The 20712-nt window shown below is 38.8% G+C and overlaps 1 protein-coding gene across 1 annotated transcript in view; it reads right to left on the bottom strand.

The window, feature by feature from the left end:
• Positions 1–15898: 15898 nt before the first annotated feature.
• LOC134543091 (uncharacterized) overlaps positions 15899–20712 on the bottom strand; it is a 34913-nt gene continuing 30099 nt past the window's right edge. Inside the window, exon 4 of the mRNA XM_063387872.1 lies at positions 15899–16490. Coding sequence (XP_063243942.1) covers positions 16317–16490 — 174 coding nt within the window. The 3' untranslated portion in view covers positions 15899–16316. The remainder of the gene's footprint in view (positions 16491–20712) is intronic.

The following is a 20712-nucleotide window of genomic DNA, read 5'->3' as shown; positions in this document are numbered from 1 at the left end:
GATATCTTGAGCAGTTTTTCAAATCGCGTAAGTTCTTCTGAAGTGTGCATACCCGGGTAGAAGCGGCCGTTGATGGGGATTAGGCCTCGCCATCTTGCAGTTTCAAAAATTTTGATACCGCTTGCAATAGCTCTTCCGTGCTAAATATTTTAGTTTGACATGGCCCTGGACTTAGCTTTGGCTGCTTGTTGAAGCCAACACTCGTGAGCCGGTGTGATTATCGTGACAGTTGTAGTCGCCCGCGGCACTAGGGCCTGTGAGTAAATATGTGGTTCCAAAAAAATATTGAAGGTCTGGAGATAATATTTATGCCTTGCCGTGCCAAGAAAAAAATCCCCCTTTAAAGGGGCTATAACCTCGTCGGCCACGAGCTAACGAGAGACGGCAACACACGACACAGTTCAGCGGAATTGAAAAAAAAAAGTAATCAGCAAAGCTATGTCGAAATTTTCTCACCTTGAAAATTACGAAAAAAAAAACTGGTTGTGATTGGATAAGTTATTAGAAAATTAAATACCAAAAATTAAGCTTGGATGTTTTTGTTCAACGTGTAGTAGAGCATGAAGTAAGCAGATGTAACCCTAAACTGTCACGGTCATCGAAAACGAAAGAAAAAGAACAAATAAATAACAGTGAAAGGATTGTAATAACATGTGATGTCTTCGCAGCGTATTTCCTTTTTGTTCCCTAGTACAGGAGTTAACCTATGGAGTCGGAGTGAACTGGGAACATTAATGATTCTGAAGCTTTAAAAAAAAAGAAAAAAACCTCGGAACACCTCTGTGACCAACATCACGAGAAAAAAATAATAATCAGACCATCTGTACGGTAAAACACGCAGGAGTCAGAGCAATGCAAACATTTAGGTTAACTGAGAGAGGTTCTATTTATAGTTGCCAGAAGGGAAGTAAATAAAGAAATACTTGGATGTTTGCTGGCATACAATGGCGATGGTTGGGAAAAGGAAAAAAAAAAGGGGGGGGGGGGTTGTATACAAACACCAGACGCCTAGAGTTACGTTGAAAACCTTCCTCGCTTAATGTGCTAGAACACGCGCCTTGGTTTTGTATCTGGTGTCGACACATCGTTCCTTCAGGGTGGGAGACAGTTTATGTTTTTAAAGTCACGTGGTTTTTTTTACCTTCGTTGTCTAACCGTTACCAGTCCGACGCCGCCAGACGGTTCATACGCCAGAAACATTTCGTGGCGCCACTGAGCCGTAGTACGTATTCTTGGGTTGGTAACGTAAGAGTATAAATTACACATGTAAATAGTTTATTACGCTCACGCTCGCGTTCACACTCTACAAAACACACACGTTCTCATAACTGTGGTGTTATGTATAGCTTCAAAAGAGACGGTAGCAAGGGGGGAGGAGTGACAGGTGAACATATATCCCCCATTTCCCCCTAAAGTTATGACAAATAATTTGCATATCAGCGAAGCAAGTTTGTTACTGAAGTAGCAGCCACGTCGACTACGGCTACTACTCTAAGCCCATATGTCAGTGTGTTAGCTTCAATAGTAATGTAAGTTTATTTTTTACTACACATTAAAAAATTATTATTTTTTCTATTCGTCGTTTAAAATCTCTCCTCCCTCCAAAAAAAAAATGTATTCGCCACTGAGCTGCACTGCTATAAACAGTGAAACTGTCCTGGTCCTTCCAAAACAAGAACAGTAATTTCCTCAACACTCCGTGGACGGTCTTAAAACACTAGGCAAAAATTAGAAAGAAAAAAATATTTACTTTGGTGTAACTCGCGCAGAAAACCAATACGCCCATAAAGTAGATCCCAATTCATTAATTGCAGTTATACTTTTTTCTTAAAACATAGTAATCTAACATTCCGTCCACGAATTAATCACACCTTAGTAAGTCCACTATTTACTCTTCTCGACTGCAGATCAGTTTGATAGTGGATCTCTCTGCTTTTGTCTTTTACCGCACACCTTAGTCACAACACACTGCTTCGAAATACTCATTCGTCCACCACACACACAACACAGTCCCGGATGCTAAGGCCCTCGATGCTCCTATCTTCGCACCTGACCGTTACTCTCACCTGCTACCGAACGCCAAAGGGTCATACCTGCTCTGGCAGGTCATCCTCTTCATTTATATACCTCTCAGGCCAGTCCTTCGAAGTTTTGCGTCATCGCAATCACCGACTTGAAACTCAAAACTCCGAGAACAACAGCATTCTAGTTACGCCACTTCACGCCGATGGGACTCTGGAAACATGCCGAAAACTCGAGGGGGGTAGAGGGGGGTTGAGAGGCGCCGCTGCTAATCGGATTACCGCAGAGGGATAGGCGCTACCTGCATCGCGCCTCTCCCGCAGGCTGGCTGGCCAGCCCCGTCACTGGCCGCATCGTAACATTATCTTATCTTATTGTTGCAGGCTCTCCGACGATGACGATGAACTCCACGGCCCCACCGTCGACGCCTCCTCCGCTCCCCGATCACACGTTCACCTTCCTGATCGGGTTTGGCGTGCTGGTGCTTGTTGCCTTGGTGGGGATCCTTGCCAGCGTGTTCCTCTGCACGACCTTGAAGAGGGACCCGCACCTGTGGGAAGCGGTTCTGGAGGGAGCGGCGCCCCAGCCACGACTGTCAGCGTCCAGACGCAGCGTCGACAAGCACTCTTCCTGCACCCTGCGGGAGATCCCTGCTTGAGGGTGGGACTAATCTCTCTGCAGAGGAGACTCGTACATGGCCAGCGTGTTCCTCTACACGACCTTGAAGAGGGACCGGCGCCCCAGCCGCGACACTCTTCATCCAGACGCAGCGTCGACAAGCACTCGTTCTGCACCCTGCGGGAGATCCCTGCTTGAGGGTGGGACTAATCTCTCTGCAGAGGAGACTCGTACATGGCCAGCGTGTTCCTCTACACGACCTTGAAGAGGGACCGGCGCCCCAGCCGCGACACTCTTCATCCAGACGCAGCGTCGACAAGCACTCGTTCTGCACCCTGCGGGAGATCCCTGCTTGAGGGTGGGACTAATCTCTCTGCAGAGGAGACTCGTACATGGCCAGCGTGTTCCTCTACACGACCTTGAAGAGGGACCGGCGCCCCAGCCGCGACACTCTTCATCCAGACGCAGCGTCGACAAGCACTCGTTCTGCACCCTGCGGGAGATCCCTGCTTGAGGGTGGGACTAATCTCTCTGCAGAGGAGACTCGTACATGGCCAGCGTGTTCCTCTACACGACCTTGAAGAGGGACCGGCGCCCCAGCCGCGACACTCTTCATCCAGACGCAGCGTCGACAAGCACTCGTTCTGCACCCTGCGGGAGATCCCTGCTTGAGGGTGGGACTAATCTCTCTGCAGAGGAGACTCGTACATGGCCAGCGTGTTCCTCTACACGACCTTGAAGAGGGACCGGCGCCCCAGCCGCGACACTCTTCATCCAGACGCAGCGTCGACAAGCACTCTTCCTGTACCCTGCGGGAGATCCCTGCTTGAGGGTGGGACTAATCTCTCTGCAGAGGAGACTCGTACATGGCCAGCGTGTTCCTCTACACGACCTTGAAGAGGGACCGGCGCCCCAGCCGCGACACTCTTCATCCAGACGCAGCGTCGACAAGCACTCGTTCTGCACCCTGCGGGAGATCCCTGCTTGAGGGTGGGACTAATCTCTCTGCAGAGGAGACTCGTACATGGCCAGCGTGTTCCTCTACACGACCTTGAAGAGGGACCGGCGCCCCAGCCGCGACACTCTTCATCCAGACGCAGCGTCGACAAGCACTCGTTCTGCACCCTGCGGGAGATCCCTGCTTGAGGGTGGGACTAATCTCTCTGCAGAGGAGACTCGTCCATGGCCAGTTTGTTCCTCTGCACGACCTTGAAGAGGGACCGGCGCCCCATCTGCGACTCTCTGCATCCAGGCGCAGCATCGACAAGCACTCGTCCCACTTGAGGGTGGGACTGATCCCTTTGCAGAAGTGACTGGTCTCTTTTGCAGAAGACACATACATACCTGTATGCCATGTGACTCATTTTCTGCTGAAGGAAAGTAATTTCCTGCAAAAACATCTCTCTGAATAAGGGATTCCTATATATTTACAAGAGACTCGTCTCATTGCCGAAGTTAACAATCTTTATGCATTGGGACTTACTTTCTGTTGAAGGAAATTATCTCCCTGCAACGATACATCTTTCTGCTCAAGGGATTATAGATATGTAGAAGAAACTCATTTCATTACAGAAGGCAATTGTCTCCTTGCAATTGAACTTACTTCTTTCTTCTGGAGGACATAAGCTCCCTGCAAAGAGATATCTCTCGGCATAAGATAATCTACGAGAGAAACTCATTTCATTTCAGAAGGCACTTGTCTTCTTAGATTGGCACTGATTTTCTTCTAAAGGAAATTATCACCCTGTAAAGAGACATATTTATGCAGAAGAGTCATATTCCTTTACAGATGACACCTATCTCTTAGCATTGGAACTTATGTTCTGCTGAAGGAAATTATTCCTGCAATAAGACATCTCTCTGCAGAAGGAACTCATCTCATTTCAAAAGATGCCTATCTCTTTGCATTAGGACCTAGTTCTGCTGAAGCAAATTATCTTCCTGAAAAGAGATATTATGGGACTTATCCGTCTTCAGAAATGACTTTTTATCTTTGCCTGAGGGACTTTTTTTTTTTTGTAGAAGTTATTTGTCTTCCCGCTGAAGAATGTTACTTCCTTGCAAAGAAAATTATCTCTCTGCTTAAGGGACTTATTTCACTGAAGAAATTACTTTTCTCTCTCCATATGGTACTAATTATTTTGCATAAGGGGTTTACATCACTGGAAAAGTCTCATATCTGCAGAAATGATGTATCTCCCCACAAAAGCATGTAGTCTCCATGTAAAGAGACCTATGTCTGCTTATGGTAATAAATTGCCTCTCTTTGCACGTCTTATATTCATGCAGGAGTGATATTACCTGTAAACAACCTATTATTCCGCAAAGAATCATGAACTGTGCAACGAATAAACTTAACTTCGTGACGAAAAGACTGGTCTCCTTGACAATTATTTTTTTGCCGAATGTTGACCTACGACCTCCAAAATGTGGGGTATCAGGAGGAAGTAAACATCTCTGAAGATAGATCTTTCCTCCACTGTGATTAAAACCACCATCTCTCACGAGATGCTCTGGTAGGACGCAGTGCTAAACGATGACATAACTTGCAGTCTCACTACCTCGCCTGCTTCAAACACCGACACGAAATTCTGATTCAAGGAAATTTTTTTATTAGATTGTGTGAAATGGGCAAACACTAGGCTGTTACACAGTTTCTCTCAGAAACACGTGGCAGCTTCGTTATATAAACCCACTGTCGACGCCACTATGAAACAGTGTCTCAGAAATATATAACATAAAATGTATTATATTCCAACAGTGCGAATCTAGATTGTATGATCGTTTAAATAAAATAGTGTATAGGTTTCATTTATAACATCGCAGTAGAAAGAATGCAATGATTTATATTATAAAATGATTTTATATTGAGTATGTTTTTTTGTAGAAAATAATTTAACAATATTATTTATTATACTGTTATATATAAAGTAGCAAGTAGGTATATTTAAATTGACACATTGTTGCATTTATATCCATACCCAAGGTGTACGAGTGAACTCGACAAAGTATTTTGTATTTACAGCGCCAATAAAATGTTTTCATAAAAAATACAGATAGCGAAGTATATATATGGCGTTGATATTATGTACAGATTATATAGCAAATGAAATATGCCTTTTATTTGATAAGAAAATCTGCAGTAATTGTGAAAAATACCTGCGAAAATTACGTGATAGGCGCAGTACAAATACGTACTAAGCTGGTTCTAAGCAGACAAAAATATAATGAAAACATAATAATAACATGCATTATCAGTGAAATTGAAGTAAAACGCGCATGAGGGTATTAGTTTAACATTAAAGTCTCTAGTGAAGTACAGTGACTAAAAAAAGTTGGCTATCTGTAAGTGTAAGCAAAAAGTGTTAATATAAAAAATGGAAACAAAATATTATAACTATTTTATTATGTCCTAATGATTTTCTAATAGTATATAAGACCTTTTTGTTATATATGTTGTTTCTTAAACGGTATTTGAAAATTTGAAATTGTTTAGATTTATAACCTGATTTTTATTATTAACTGTCAGTGAAAATGTTTTTTTTATAATATAAGATATACATTTTTATAATAAATAAAAGTTTTATTTACACTTTATAATGTGTTTCTTATGTTTTTGAAAATTAATTTTAGTTTAACTACTGGAGGAGATCTCACAAAATTAAGCTATAGTATTACCAACGCGAAATTCAAAAATTTCAACAATTTATCTAAGTCAATGTTTTCTTATAATTAAGAATAAAATTATTTACAATGCTGAAATAATTTACTACTGCAATTATTATTGTGTTGATATTCACACATCCAAGTTTAAATGGTTCTTCATTTAATTATAATTAAATACCTACATAAAGCAATAATCTTACACTTTATAAAATAATTTTAAGAAAATGTTTGGTATATTGATCGATGGATAAGCACTTCGTCACGGTGATTCTACAGACGAGATCGTGTTTTATATAATTTTATATAATTTAAATTAAAGGAGACCATATCTTGGAGTTGCTAAAGAAAAAGTTGGTAACTAATAGAAACAATAAAGCTATTTTCTGCCAAAAATTAGACAAAGATATGCTCCTTAAAACTATTTAGGTTCTGAAATATCCATTAGAAAATTGTTTGCACTTTTTGACTTCTTCAGGACACCGAAACCGTTCTTTTCACATTGGTTATTACAAAACACCAGATTAGTATAGTAAAGTAGTTCCTGCCCAGGTTCCAGGCTGTAATGTGTAGTGGGTTCAATGACCAACAGACCTCTGACGTCACGCCGACCATCTTGGTGTCAAAAATTCCTAACAATTTCTCAAAAATTATTAAAAACTCCTCAAAAATTCCCGTTGTATGGGAAAAAATTCCGTTTTATTTCTCTAAAAACCAAAAAATCGAAATCGAAATGCCTCAAAAGATTTTTGCCTTTGAAAAACCAAATGTCCTAAAAGCTACTTAAGACTCCTAAAAGCAAGCCACCGAGGTCATGATCTTGACCTTGACCGTAAACTTGAGATTCTATAATTTTTTTATAAAAAAATATAAAAAAATATCTTTACTTTAAATTTTAAGCTTTTGAGCACTAGCTTTGCAGACATTGGAGCTTTGGAGCAATTTGCGCTTTGGAGCATTGGAGCAGTTGGAGCACGTTCGTCCTTATCACTGATTGTGCATCGTCAGTCTGTAGTCTTTTCATGATAGGGCTTTTGGTTCGGAGATTGTTGGTCCATACGTTTGACCTCTTACATGGTCTGTTTTATGTATCGAAAATAAGACATCTTGGCTACTGAACATGTGTATCTAACCACCAACTGGTTGTGTTGGCCTGACCAAGCGGCTGGTCGGGTCTGGTCATCTAACTGGACGTGCCTTGTTGCTGACTGGACGTGTCTGTTTTATCGACTGTCATGTAGAATTGCCCTGAAAACACGTGTCAAGGCATGTAAGGGACTCGCTTCGCCTTCTAAGAAGACTGCACAGATTGAGAAACACTAGTGATTTCCTCGTTTGTACTTGTAGAAATTATGCAATAGATTTTTATTTGTTTATTTAATTTAATAATAAAATTTTACCTAAAATTAACTTTTTTTGCATCAGTTCAGTTAAGAATCGAACCAAGCACTGTATGCAATCGAACCAATCATTATTTTAATAAGCTAATTTGGATGAATTTTTGAATTTTCCTCGAATTTATATGTTGATAACTACGGATCTTCAATATGGCGGCCAAGACGGCAGAAAAATGGCGGATGCCATGGTAAATACTACTGTAATCTAGCGGGTAAAAATTGAACTAATATTAAACCAGCACACTCTAGAAGATGGTGTGTGTACTGCGTCTGTCTGCCGGTGGCTTCCGTTGAGGAAACATCCATCGCTATTTTTAATCGAATTACCTCACTGGTTTAAAACCAAGGACTCCATCATATGTGTTTTCATTAAAATTTTATTAAATGATTTATAAATTTTAAAATTTTTCCCCATTTTTGGATGAAAATTGTGGATTTTCAAGATGGCGAACGTGACATCACTATTGAAAATAGTGGGAAATTCTAGAATACAAAATGGCGTCTGTTACATAGGCAAAATTTTTCATTAAAATTCTATTTAAATTGTAATTAAGTTTTAAAATATTTTATTAATAAATAACGTGTTTACTCTCAACGGAAATCAACCTGAGAACCGAGATGGATTAAGTAAGTAAACGTTTGAGGTAATTTTTTTTATATATTTGGAATTTTTTTGGTTAAAAATTAAAGAATTTCAAGTTTACAGTCAAGGTCAAGGACGTGACCTCAGTGGTTTAGTTCTTTCAAAGGCAAAAATCTTTTGAGGCATTTCGAATATAGAATTTTTGTCTTTTAGAGAAATAAAATGGGAAATTTTCCCTGAAAAATTAATTTTTTCATCGGAAAGGGGAATTTTTTTTTAGGAATATAGATTCATTTTTGAGAAATTTTTGACACCGAGATGGCCGCCGTAACGTCAGAGGTTGGTCGGTCATTGAACTCACAATACACCACCGATTGGAACCTGGCGCAGGAAATACTTTACTATACTACTCACAATATTTAAACATATTTTGCCAATAACCCGACGATATGCTCAGAACACACAATACTACATTATTAGTAAGATAATTTATTTAACTTCAGACAGGCTTTCATAAAATTAATTTTTATTTCTAAAAAGTTTAATACATATCTGTATTATAAATATATTTGAACAAAAACGCCCACTCTTGGCTGCATTTTAATTTAATTTTCAGATATATGTTTTATATAATATAGTACAATATACCATTTAAAAAATTAATACTAAATTGTAAATACAAAACCACAAACAAAGTTTTGCCTTTTGAGGAATCATAAAACTAAATTTGCAGAATTTTATTAAGTAAAAATTCTAATAGGACTATGTGTCCTGGCATTAAATGTACACAACATTTTTAAACATTTACAATGATTTCTTTACTTATTTAAATACAATAATTTTTTTCAATAAAGTACCTCTTGTCACATACGTGAATAAAACAGTTTACCACAGTGCAAAAATAATTTTAAAAAATATTTCCACAAAAATGTTTAAACAAGTAGATGTATTGGGATAAAATATTGTATTACTTGTACAATTAAAAAAATTGCAAACACAAATTAAGATGTTACACATCAGAAATAAAATCACGCATACGAAAGTTATATACTTGGTACAATAATGCAATACAATCTATGGTGTTTTATTTAAAAAGAGTCAAAAACCAAAATATGCTCTCTGACAGCCACACAAATATTTGAAACACATTTTAAAATATTAAGAATTTCTTTTCCGTATTTTAACTGCTACAGCATCTACTTTCTTTGCCAACATCTCCATTTTAATTCTATAATAATGCAGTTCACACAATGCATTTTTCATGCCTCAGGATTTCAGTGATATCCTGATGGATTTAGGCTGCTTGTTGTCTTCTGTACCATGGAACCAAACCCATGGATTAATAATCTACAGACTGGGTGTAAGTTTTAAAGTTGAAGTCACTATGGCCAGAAATTGGTTAATAAAACTATGTGGCTACGTCTGCATGATTATATGGTGTGTGAAGCCGATCTTTTTCTTCAGTTAATTGGAACACCATATTGGTTAGACACTCAAAACAATTTATGAAGTTTTTGTATTGTGTAAACCGTTTTAAATGATTTTTTTAAAGTGACTGGTTCAAACGACGAAGATTCTAATTCAAACTTACTAACCATCATCTAATGTCATCAAGAACCATTTCCGCAATATTTCGGACGGAACATTATTGTGAGTTTAGAAACTGCATTCAACTACGAGTAAAATAAACCGCAGCTGTATAAAAGCTAATGCTAGATGTTAATTTAATAACTAGAAAGGAACTCTCAAGGAAGAATCCCAAATTGTCACTATGAAGATGTTAACAGCACATTAACAAGTAATCAGCACTGAATTTCATTATAACAAAGAAACATTTCATGTAATCCAGACTGTTCTAATTTTTTTACTTCATTCACTAAAATGGTAAATACTGCACACACCCAATCCCTAAATTCTTTCAGCCATGGTGGTACCAATATTGACATACGATTTTCCAACATAATTGACAAATCTAGACGCTGTAAATAATGCCATGTGTGCGATACTTAGTTCGCTAAACTCGTTAAACGTAGTTTAATTATCTGACGCAGCACATTTAAATGCACTAATAAAGAAATATGAAATTCTAGCAATGAAACTCTGGTATACAAAGCTCTATGAAATTTAAAAACTACCTCAACAAAACGACAACTGAGTCCACTACGACAAACTTTTTTTTTTGGCAAGTATATTCAGTTGTATGGTCTTTCATTCTATTGGCGATTGAGCCGATTAACGTAGGTTTGGGATCGTCCATTAATCACGTGAGGCTCGAAAAGGGGGGGGGGGGGTCGGGAAAAATCACGAAAAATCACAAGGGGGAGGGGGGGGGGCAGTGGCGTAGCGTGGGTGGGGCGGAGGGGGCGGCCCGCCCCGGGCGGCAGCCCGCGGGGGCGGGTCGCCGGTGAAGCGGGTTGAGATCTGATCTATGATTCATCCATTACATGTGTCAGACACACTATAATGTTCCATTTTTATCTAAAATTTTGCGCACCAACTATTTTTTAATATTTATTTAAAAGAAAAACTGCGAAATCACTGACAGAGCTCTTTATAACGTTTGTTTGTTTACATACGAACGGCAACATCGCATCACGCCGCGCCGCCCGGCGCGCGCGAGCTGAGTTGAGCGGCACTCCTTATTGTGTTCATTACTCATACAAAATATTTTGTTTCACGCGTCGGCCCGTGTCGATGGCTCTCTTTCGCACTCATTGAATTTAGTACTACGCATTGTACTGTAAAGTTTGACCTTAACCCAGGGCAAACCAAACTACTTCCGCAAACCGGGACACAGTAAAACTCCTATATTATTATTATTATTATTATTATTATTATTATTTATTTATTGTTTACAATAGTTACAATATTTCTTACATTAGTCTCGCAAAACCTATTCACCTAGGTTTGTCTGCGAGTACGGAGTCACACTCGTACATTAAATCTTATTTTATAATACACTTAAAATTGCTCTAATAGCTGTTTGAACATTGATTATTGTTTAAAAAGTATGGAGTATATTAACATAAATTACATTGAGTTAAGGTACATCTTTTTAAGTTTACGACTGAATTTTGTCCTGCTACTTGAATTTAAAACTTCAATAGGGGATGTTTTGTAAATCTAATAGTAGTCTAGGAATATTTTTTTTTGTTTTTGGATATCTTGATTATTTATGGTACCTGTCATACAAAGAAAACATAATTTTTCATTTAGCTCAAAAATGGCGCCAACGATTTTTCTCAAATTTCTCGTCATTTTATCTTTTAATAACATCTATAACATGGCTTACTCAGTCAGTTTTTACCGGGAAACTCTAAAAAAGGTAGCTGCCATACAAAATCAATTTTGTTTGTAAATTTTCCTATAAGCCCGGCAAACCGCGCCGTCACCAAAACCACTTTTGTTTTGTGATAGATAAAATACTTATTTGAAATTCGAACGTGTCCTCCGGCCAATATTCATGGGAATACATAACTTATTTTACAGGTACAAGAAGAAGACGTACCTGCCGTCGCAGTTGGAAGTAGTTCTGGTCCCACCACAGAGCAGGGTCAAGACGAAGTCGACTCATTAAAAGTACCTCAAGCATCTAGTCATAAGCCTGCAGAAAAAGTGAATGTTGCCAAAGAAGACATAATTGAAATCGTGCCTTCTGCTCCTGCCGAAATCAAAGATGTGAATCTCGACGATGTAGGTTGCTGGCCTTCTCCTATGACCGACGAAGTAAGAACGCTTCTAGTATGTCGCGGATCTGACTCAGTACAGCACATCGATTCCAAATTTGCCGATGTTGTTCGCTCAGGGACTTCAACGAAAGGCGGTACCCGAAAACTAACCAAAGAGTGGTTCTACAAACCATTATCTAACGGCGAAAAGGTTCTCCGAACATGGATGGTGTACTCGCCTTTGAAGCAATCCTTGTATTGTTTTTCTTGCAAACTGTTTGGCAATTCCGGCTCTAACTTCGCATCTGAAGAAGGATTCAACAAATGGTGGAAGCTAAATCCAAGAATAGGAGACCATGAAAATAGCCTGGGCCATGAACAGAGCTTCTTGAAATGGAAGGAGTTGGAAGTTCGCCTGAACTGTAAAGCAACCATCGATCAGAAACAACAAGAAGTTTTCGAAAGTGAGGAGAAGAAGTGGAGGGATGTACTGTACAGGTTGCTGAATATTATCCAGTTCTTAGCCAAACAGAATCTGGCCTTCAGAGGACATCGAGAAGACATTCGAGGAGATGATAGTGGCAATCGCGGGAACTTTCTGGAGTTAGTGCACCTCCTAGCTAAATACGACCCTCTTCTAATGGAACACCTGACAAAGATAAAGCTGGGAGCAAGAGTCTCAGTTTCGTATCTATCTCCAGAAACCCAGAATGAATTTATAAACTTACTGGGACAGCAAGTTCGATCCACCATCATCCGTCGTATTCAAGAAGCTAAATATTATTGCGTAATCTTCGACAGCACACCAGTCATCTCCCACAATGACCAAATGAGCCAAGTTCTGCGATACGTACATATCGAAGGAGAAAAAGTCGCCGTGGTAGAATCTTTCATTGACTTCTTCGAACCAAAAGGAAAAAATGCAGAAGATCTCAGCAACGATATAATCGCGAAGATAACATTAGACGGACTGGACATACAGAATCTGAGAGGACAGGCTTATGACAATGCTGCCACAATGTCAGGGATCCACAATGGAGTTCAAGCCCGGATTAAAGCACCGAATCCGAAAGCTATATTCGTTGCATGCACAAACCACTCACTAAACTTGGCTGGGGTACACGCTGCTTCTGAATCAGTGGATTCCGTGACATTTTTTGGAACTCTGGAGAAGCTGTTTGCCTTCTTTTCCGCATCAACTGTTCGATGGAACGCTTTGGTTGCCGTCACAGGTCAAGCATTAAAACGAGTCACTGAAACGCGCTAGAGCGCTAGACATGTAGCTGTCAAGATGCTTAAAAATAAGTTTGAGGTAGTTCTTGAGGTACTGGAACAATTAACAGATTCATCTCAAACTTCCGAAACAAGATCGGGAGCCAGTCTTCTCCTGACAGCCATGCAGTCATTTAACGTTCTAACTTTTCTTGGCTTTTGGGCTGCAGTGCTACCTGAAGTAGATGACGCACAGATTTACCTGCAGCAACGAGGACTAAGTGTGGATAAGTGTGCTCAGAAACTCTGCGCTTTGAAAACCCTCTTAGTGGAAAGAAGAGACCGTTTCGTGCAAGAAGCAATTGACTTTGCTAAGACTCTCTGCGAAAAACTCGGAATCGAACTCAAAACGAGAAGAATTCGCATGAAAAAACGCATGCATGGCGATGAATCTTCTGAAGATGCAGCTTTGTCTCACGAACAGGAAATCCGTCGAGAGATTATCGCATCATTCGACAAGATCATTCAAGAAATGACGACTCGATTCCAGCAAATTCAAGAAATATCGGACAAGTTCGGATTTTTGCTGCCAGCGAAACTTTTGGACAGCAAGTTCGAGTGTGATCTTTCCCATGTATTAGAAGACATCGACAAGGACGAGTTTCAGATGGAGCGGAAGCGTCTTTAGCAGTTTGTTGTTGTTGCCTGTTCTGAATCAGAGGAACATATAAGTGGTAATGGACCACTGGAGCTCCTCCAGTTCATTCAAAAAATGAATCTCGGAATTTCGGTTCCAAATATAGTCATCTTGATTCGTATATATTTGACTTTGGCGATTAGTGTTGCAAGTTGTGAGAGAAGTTTTTCGAAGTTGAAGCTAATAAAAAATTACCTCAGATCTACTATGAGCTCCGCTAGACTATCAAACTTGGCTATATTGTCGATTGAACAAGAATTGGCTGCTAATATTGATTTTGACAAAGTTATTTCTGACTTCGCTGCTCATAAGGCCCGTAGAATCCGCTTGTAAAACCGCTCATCCTATTTTAACTTCAATAAAAGGTACCTCATTGCATGTGAAATTTAATTTTAAGTAAGCACCTATAGAATGGGGGCGGCAAAATGGGTCTCCCGCCCCAGGCGCCGAGATGGCACGCTACGCCACTGGGGGGGGGGGGGGGGTTGTAGAGCGATATCACGTGTATTTATTTTTTTCGCGCGATTTCTACTTATACGCCTTTCCTTTATTATTTTTATGCCAGTGAGAATAAACCTGCAACCTTAATGTGTGTCTCGACATTTTCATCACTGTGCTTAATTTTCCAGAATTAAATTAGATTATACCTATATTAAAAGATAATATTCTGAAATTTTTAAAAATATTTTGTACCAAAAAAAATACACGTGATTTATTGGGGGGGGGGGGGTAGTCTAAAACATCACCACAAATCACTAGGGGGGAGGGGGGTTAAAAAATTGCTAAAAAAACATCACGTGATTAATGGACGACCTCTTTCCCACGGGGTCTAAATGTATACCGGACAAATTATGATCCATGTATGCGTACTATTGTAGAGACCTACTTCCTTTGTACCATAATGAAGCGATCATGATAAGCAAGATCATCATTATTTGTCAGGATTTTAAAACAAACAGTAAAAAAAGGATAATTTTGTATTTTTTTTTTTCGTGTAATCGTGTTCAGAGCAATACTGTCAGTATGTTAAGTCCAGTTAGACTATTTGTATAAAATAATGTTTTCCATATTTTCGATATCCATGAATCATGTAAAATTTATTTATTAATTATCAAATGATTTGATAATTTTTTATATAAATAAAAACATTTGTTATAAATGTAGCGAAACTTTGTGACAGCGTAAGTATATTTTTTTAGAATTATCCGCACCACGACGAGACTTGAAAAACAAATTGTAACTGCTTTGATTGTGACGAATTTGACATGGAAAGAAACTGCAATGACACTTCAGTCTGTACCCAACACTCATGCCGGGGACTAGGTTAAATTATTTATAGTTGCTACCGTTTAACAAAATAAATTTAGAATCTCCCACCGTTCTTGAGAATATATTTGTTTTAAACCTATTCCATACATTACGTAAGTAAAGAAATTTCAATTACATAATAGGGCAAGTAATTTGGGAATATAAATTGTTCTATAGTAAGTTTTTGAGTTTGTCTTACGTAATTCGTTAAGGTTCTACCAGTTTCGATAGGGATTATAATTAGATTTATGACATTGCTACAACAACTTTATTCCCGAAAATGTAACCTGCAATTAAATCTAATTTCTGAAGTAGTGACTCTGTAAACAGATGATAATTAAATTATTTGTAGAGTATTTTGTAGTTCGTTAAGTATCACTAATTTCACGTAAAATGATTAAGACCTGAAGATTCGAGAGTTTTTAAAATATATTTTACAATATAAATTATTAACATTATTGACTATCTTAAAAGTGAATAATATAATACATGTTTTTTTTATAAAATATACCATTAACTGTCAATTTTCATGCTTAATTGTTTTCTATAGAGTTGTAATCACATTTACTACTTTTGATTTGTAACATCTAAGCTCTCGACATACGGCATTCGGTAGGAGTCATATCGTAAATGCAACGGAAATCGTTTGGAATGGAAAAGCGTAACAAACACGGTACTGCCATATGTGGCGTTTGGCGTGAACCAAAGTTCACAAAGCCAGAGAAAAAACTTTTTTTTTTTAGTATTAAGTACCTGATTAATGAATTTCAAAGAAGATTTTAATAATAATTTTAATAATTTTTTTAATAATAAAAAATCATTGCGTATATTTCAAAGTCTTTCTCGCTTTTATTGGAGCAGTTTCATTATGTAGTTTAAAATTTCTGTCTTCTAATCGACGTAGCTGCTCCGGCAGCGAATTCTAGCGGCGGGTGCGGAAACTACGTGAGATTCGCGTCAAAGGCACGTAGTTGAAAACACCATTCGCGTACATTTGTCACATTGTCGAGAATTCAACCTTACAGAGGTTAGATGTAATACATGTCCGACGAGCATCACTGAAACACGTCGCCGCGACGACAACCGCCGCGACGAACCTGCGCCGAGCTGCGCGCCCGGCGGGATGGGGACTAGGGGGACTAGGGGGACTAGGACTCGAGGTCCCAGACCCTGTAGCGCAGCACCGGGTTGGTGCGCAGCTCCTCGGGGTCGCCGCTGACGTCGCGGTAGCAGCGGCCGCCGAAGTTCTCGGCCAGGAGCGCGTCGAAGCGCCGCCCGATGGCGCAGCTGTCGGCGAGGAAGCCAGCCGCCTGCTCGCCGAGCTGAGAACAGACGAGAGAGGCGCTGGCGCGTGCAAGAGCGACCAGTGGTTTACGCTTGTGTCAGCCCCCCTTCCCACAGGAGGAATGCATAACGTGATATTTGCGCCACTGAGAAAAAAAAAAGGTGGATTTTGGGGGAAGGGGGGAACAAGAAAAAATATACATCTAGCCCAGTGGCGTAACCGGGGGGGGGGGGGGGAGGGGGTTAAGGGTTCAAACCACCCCCCCCCCCCACTTAGCACCAAATCTTTAATTAAAATTTCTTATTCATCACTCAAACAAATTTCATATTAAAATTAATAAAAAATTTTACCATTACAATATTTAAATTGAAGTACCGAAAACTGCCAAAATAGCACTATTTTACACCTTAAAATCCAAATTTTCCCGGAGGAGGACCCCTCGGACCCACCAATTTAATCCCTGGGGGGGGGGGGGGGAGGGCATGCTTCTTAACACACTCCCATACACAAATCCTGGCTACGCCACTGTACACAAAATCTAAAAAAAAACTGAACAGTTGACATTAATTTACCTTAAAGTGCAATATTTCGCTTATTATTTTAGTTCTATATGTGCATTAAAAAAAATTTGGCTTGAATTGGACTCGAAACATGCGTGGTAGTCCGGTACATAATTAAAAGAAAGAATTTTTTTTTATAAAGAATTACTTAATGACCCGATAATACTACACACGTACAATGAATAACTTTTGTGGCGAATAAACGGTTGAATGTGTGAATTTTGACAATTAATTGTATTGGATGTGCTCCAAACATTGTTCTTTTTTTTTCTAAATCTCTAATAACTTTGGTATAAAATTTGTAATCTCGCGTGTTACCCTTTTTAAGCTCTTGATTCTTCTCGATTTTGGTTTTTGTGCGTGATTTAATTTAATGAATCAATTTCCTGCATGATAATTATTGTAAGAAAAAGCGTTTTGCTGCTATAGTGAGTGCACGAAATGTGTAATAGGCGGCAAACCACAGATTTTATTAATTTATTTCAATATTTGAATTCTCTTTTTTTTATTTTACATATAATTCATTCCATATACGTTGTATCTTTTGTGACAGGTTCATCAGTAAACATTCAGAATTCCATAGATTAATATTTAAACGTTATGAACAAAATTTAATGTAGAACCAGGTAAAATTATCATTTATCATTAATTATTTAGTTTAATTTTTTAATAATATGTATTCAGTTTTAAAATTCTAGAATTTTGGTGAAGCGCCTGTAAAAAAACACTATTTGGAACAGAGTGTACCAGGATAGGCATTTTTGTTCTGCTTGCCCCCCCCCCCCCCCCTCCCCCCCCCCGGTGCAATTCTTTCACTGTGTGGGCGTAAGTGGAAGTTCGTTCTTTTAAAAAAAAATTCAATTTGGTCGCGTCAAATATGTCGCTGGCTGGTTTTATTGCATCGCCGGCGAACGTGATTGCTATTCGCGGTTCTCGAATGAAAAAAAAAGTTTAAAAAAAAACTTCGTTGGATGATGAAACACATAACTGATCTCTCCCCAAGCGCAGGAAACGAATGTACTACAATATTGTGCGTGGGTTATTCATTGTGCGTGTGTGGTATTATCCGGTTATGATGGAATCCCTTTACCGAAAAACGCTGTTTTGTTCCTTTAGTTATAAGTAGGGGAATGCATTTTTCCCGAAATAAACTGATAGCTCATTAGACTGCAATAAGGTATATGCTTTCCCTAGCGATTGTTCCCTTGCAATTGGCGGCCGTCCGCAAGAGAAGCTATTGCCCTATTTGACCGGGCCATTCAGTACGGGTTTTCTCCCGCACTGGACGGCTGTGATTGGTGTGTTGACAGTAGACGTGTACTTGGAATAAACCCAGCTAACACGACAATTCATCATAAGTAGGGACACCTGTATTTCGCGAATACATTTCGTGTCAAGGTGTGTCACAAAACACTGTAGCTTTTTTTTTAGTAATGGCGAATCGTGTGCGTGCAGCAGTACGGTATCCACATTCCCATTGGCCCCGTCAAGTGCGGGAAAACACCTCTCGCCGACCACAGCCAATAACTACAAGACAAAAACTACTGTGTTTTGCGATGTACCTAGACACGAAATGTATTCGCGAAATACAGGTGTCCCTAATCATAAGTTTTAACACACAGTTGGTCTGGAAATCTTTTCGCGAAAAAAATACGTACATGCCCCTAGTTATGACGTAAAGATGGTGCATTTCATTTAATTATGTACCACACTTCCACACAAATTCCATCAGGTATGTTCCTAGTCCAATAGTCATAGTCTCACTGTCAGTCCTCGCAGTGGTAAAATGGATAGTGGTAGAGATCTTCATTGTTTTCCTTTTTGCAGCCTATAGTACATATCTAAATAGTAATACACAGGGGAAAAAATTACTGTACTTTTACGAAAGATTTCTTAGGAAACCATTTTCCAAGGAATAGAGAGTAATACTACAAAAAATATATTGTAACTTTGTACAATTCATGGATACGGTTATTTTAGCATATATGAAATACGTTTTCCGATATAATACTGATTATTTCTTACAAATATTGACGCATAATATTATATTTTTTATTCAAACATATTTTTTTAAACCAAAGAAAAGTTAGTCAAATACTCAACAATTAGATTATTTTGTTTTATTATGCTTATTAATGTACGCATTAAATACTGAAAAGCTTTTCAGGGAACGGTTTACAAATACTTTAACTATTGTATGTACTGGGGCAACACAAATCATAAATGTCCGGGTAAGAATTCGAACCCAGTATTGACGCGAACACTACTTTTTAGTGATTTCGTTTTATTTTTCGTGTGAATGAACAGATTTACAAATATCTGTCATTTTACTTGAATATTTCTGTTCCAATTAGAAAGATATTAAAGTGTAGAGATTGCGCGTAAAACAATAAATTTTCTTAACCTAACTAAAAATAAATGAATTTTGTAGGAGGGTTCTGGGTTAGGGAGTGACCTAGGTGCGTCTCAGTCCGATTTAAATCATTATTTTGTACATACACGATTGCTAGTTTGCACTGTATATCTTAGAGGGGAAAAAAAAAAAACAGAAAAAGAAAACCAGCTGATGTCAAATGTTAAATGTACTGCATAGAGATTTCCGTGGAAATAATTAGTCAGAACAATATCACAACACAGACAAACACAGTGTAATGACAAAGTTGTGTTTTTTTTCTGTATTTACAGTTTTTTGTTGGAACTGTCTCATCGTTGTCAACGCACTATGTTCGTCTATGCTGTTATATTGTTCTGATTAATTCTTTCCGCGGGATTCTCTGAGCTGACTGTGCATTTAATATCGACTGATTTTGGCTTGTTTTCTGTGAGTTTGTGTATTCATCTCTCTCGGTCTGTTCTTCAGGTTGTTTTTCTGTGACATACATTTCAATACATGTCCATGATTTAAATCAATCTTCACCAGTGCAAGATTCATTCGAAGAACGTAAAAGTCTTTTCAGAGAGTGGCGAGTAAAAACATTACACAACAAAGCTGTTAGAAACATTCCATCCCCCCCCCCCCCCCCAAATAACTTCTGTCGAAATGTTCAGTTTTAAAAGTTCTGATTTTGCCAGCTATAATTTTAAAGAGGTATTTTATTTTTAAACCTGAATACAAGCATTCAATCTCACCGTTTGTTTTTCAACGATGAGATTAACCTCGCAAAAAAAATTTCCGTACTCAAATTAGTTCCTCTTTCTATCTTTGAAGCGCACATATCAAAACAATCGTTAGTGATGTAATTAATGCTGGTTGGCCGTGAACAGAAATCTATGCACAACAGAGAGAAAAGCTTCATTTGTGCCGTGCGCGCTGTTTTTCAGAGCGTTGTGCTGCTGTGTTCCAATGCAAGCAGCTGCTGTCTGCGTGCGTTCTAATCCCGTACGCGTGTGCTTTGTCTGCGTGCTGTTGCGTATGTAGCCCAGTCCTCAATGAAAAAAAAAGCGAAACTAAATCAGTCGCTAAATTGAAAACTTGCTTTTTAAAGGAGCCTCACTGTCAGGTAAATCGCTCCTAGAGTAAAAACACAAAAAAAAAAATTGGTTGTCTGTTAAGACGGTTTACGGACGATAGTTTAACGTGATTACGTCATAACAAAACATTGATGAAATAATTGCATACTTTTATGAATAAAATTGAATCATTTTTATTGAATTATCACTATTTTGTATGGATACAAAGAAGGCGTGAAATGAAATCTA

This window comes from Bacillus rossius (genome assembly GCF_032445375.1).
Source record: "Bacillus rossius redtenbacheri isolate Brsri chromosome 9 unlocalized genomic scaffold, Brsri_v3 Brsri_v3_scf9_2, whole genome shotgun sequence".
Classification (NCBI taxonomy): Eukaryota; Metazoa; Arthropoda; class Insecta; order Phasmatodea; family Bacillidae; genus Bacillus; species Bacillus rossius.
This window is presented reverse-complemented; position numbering and strand designations above follow the sequence as displayed.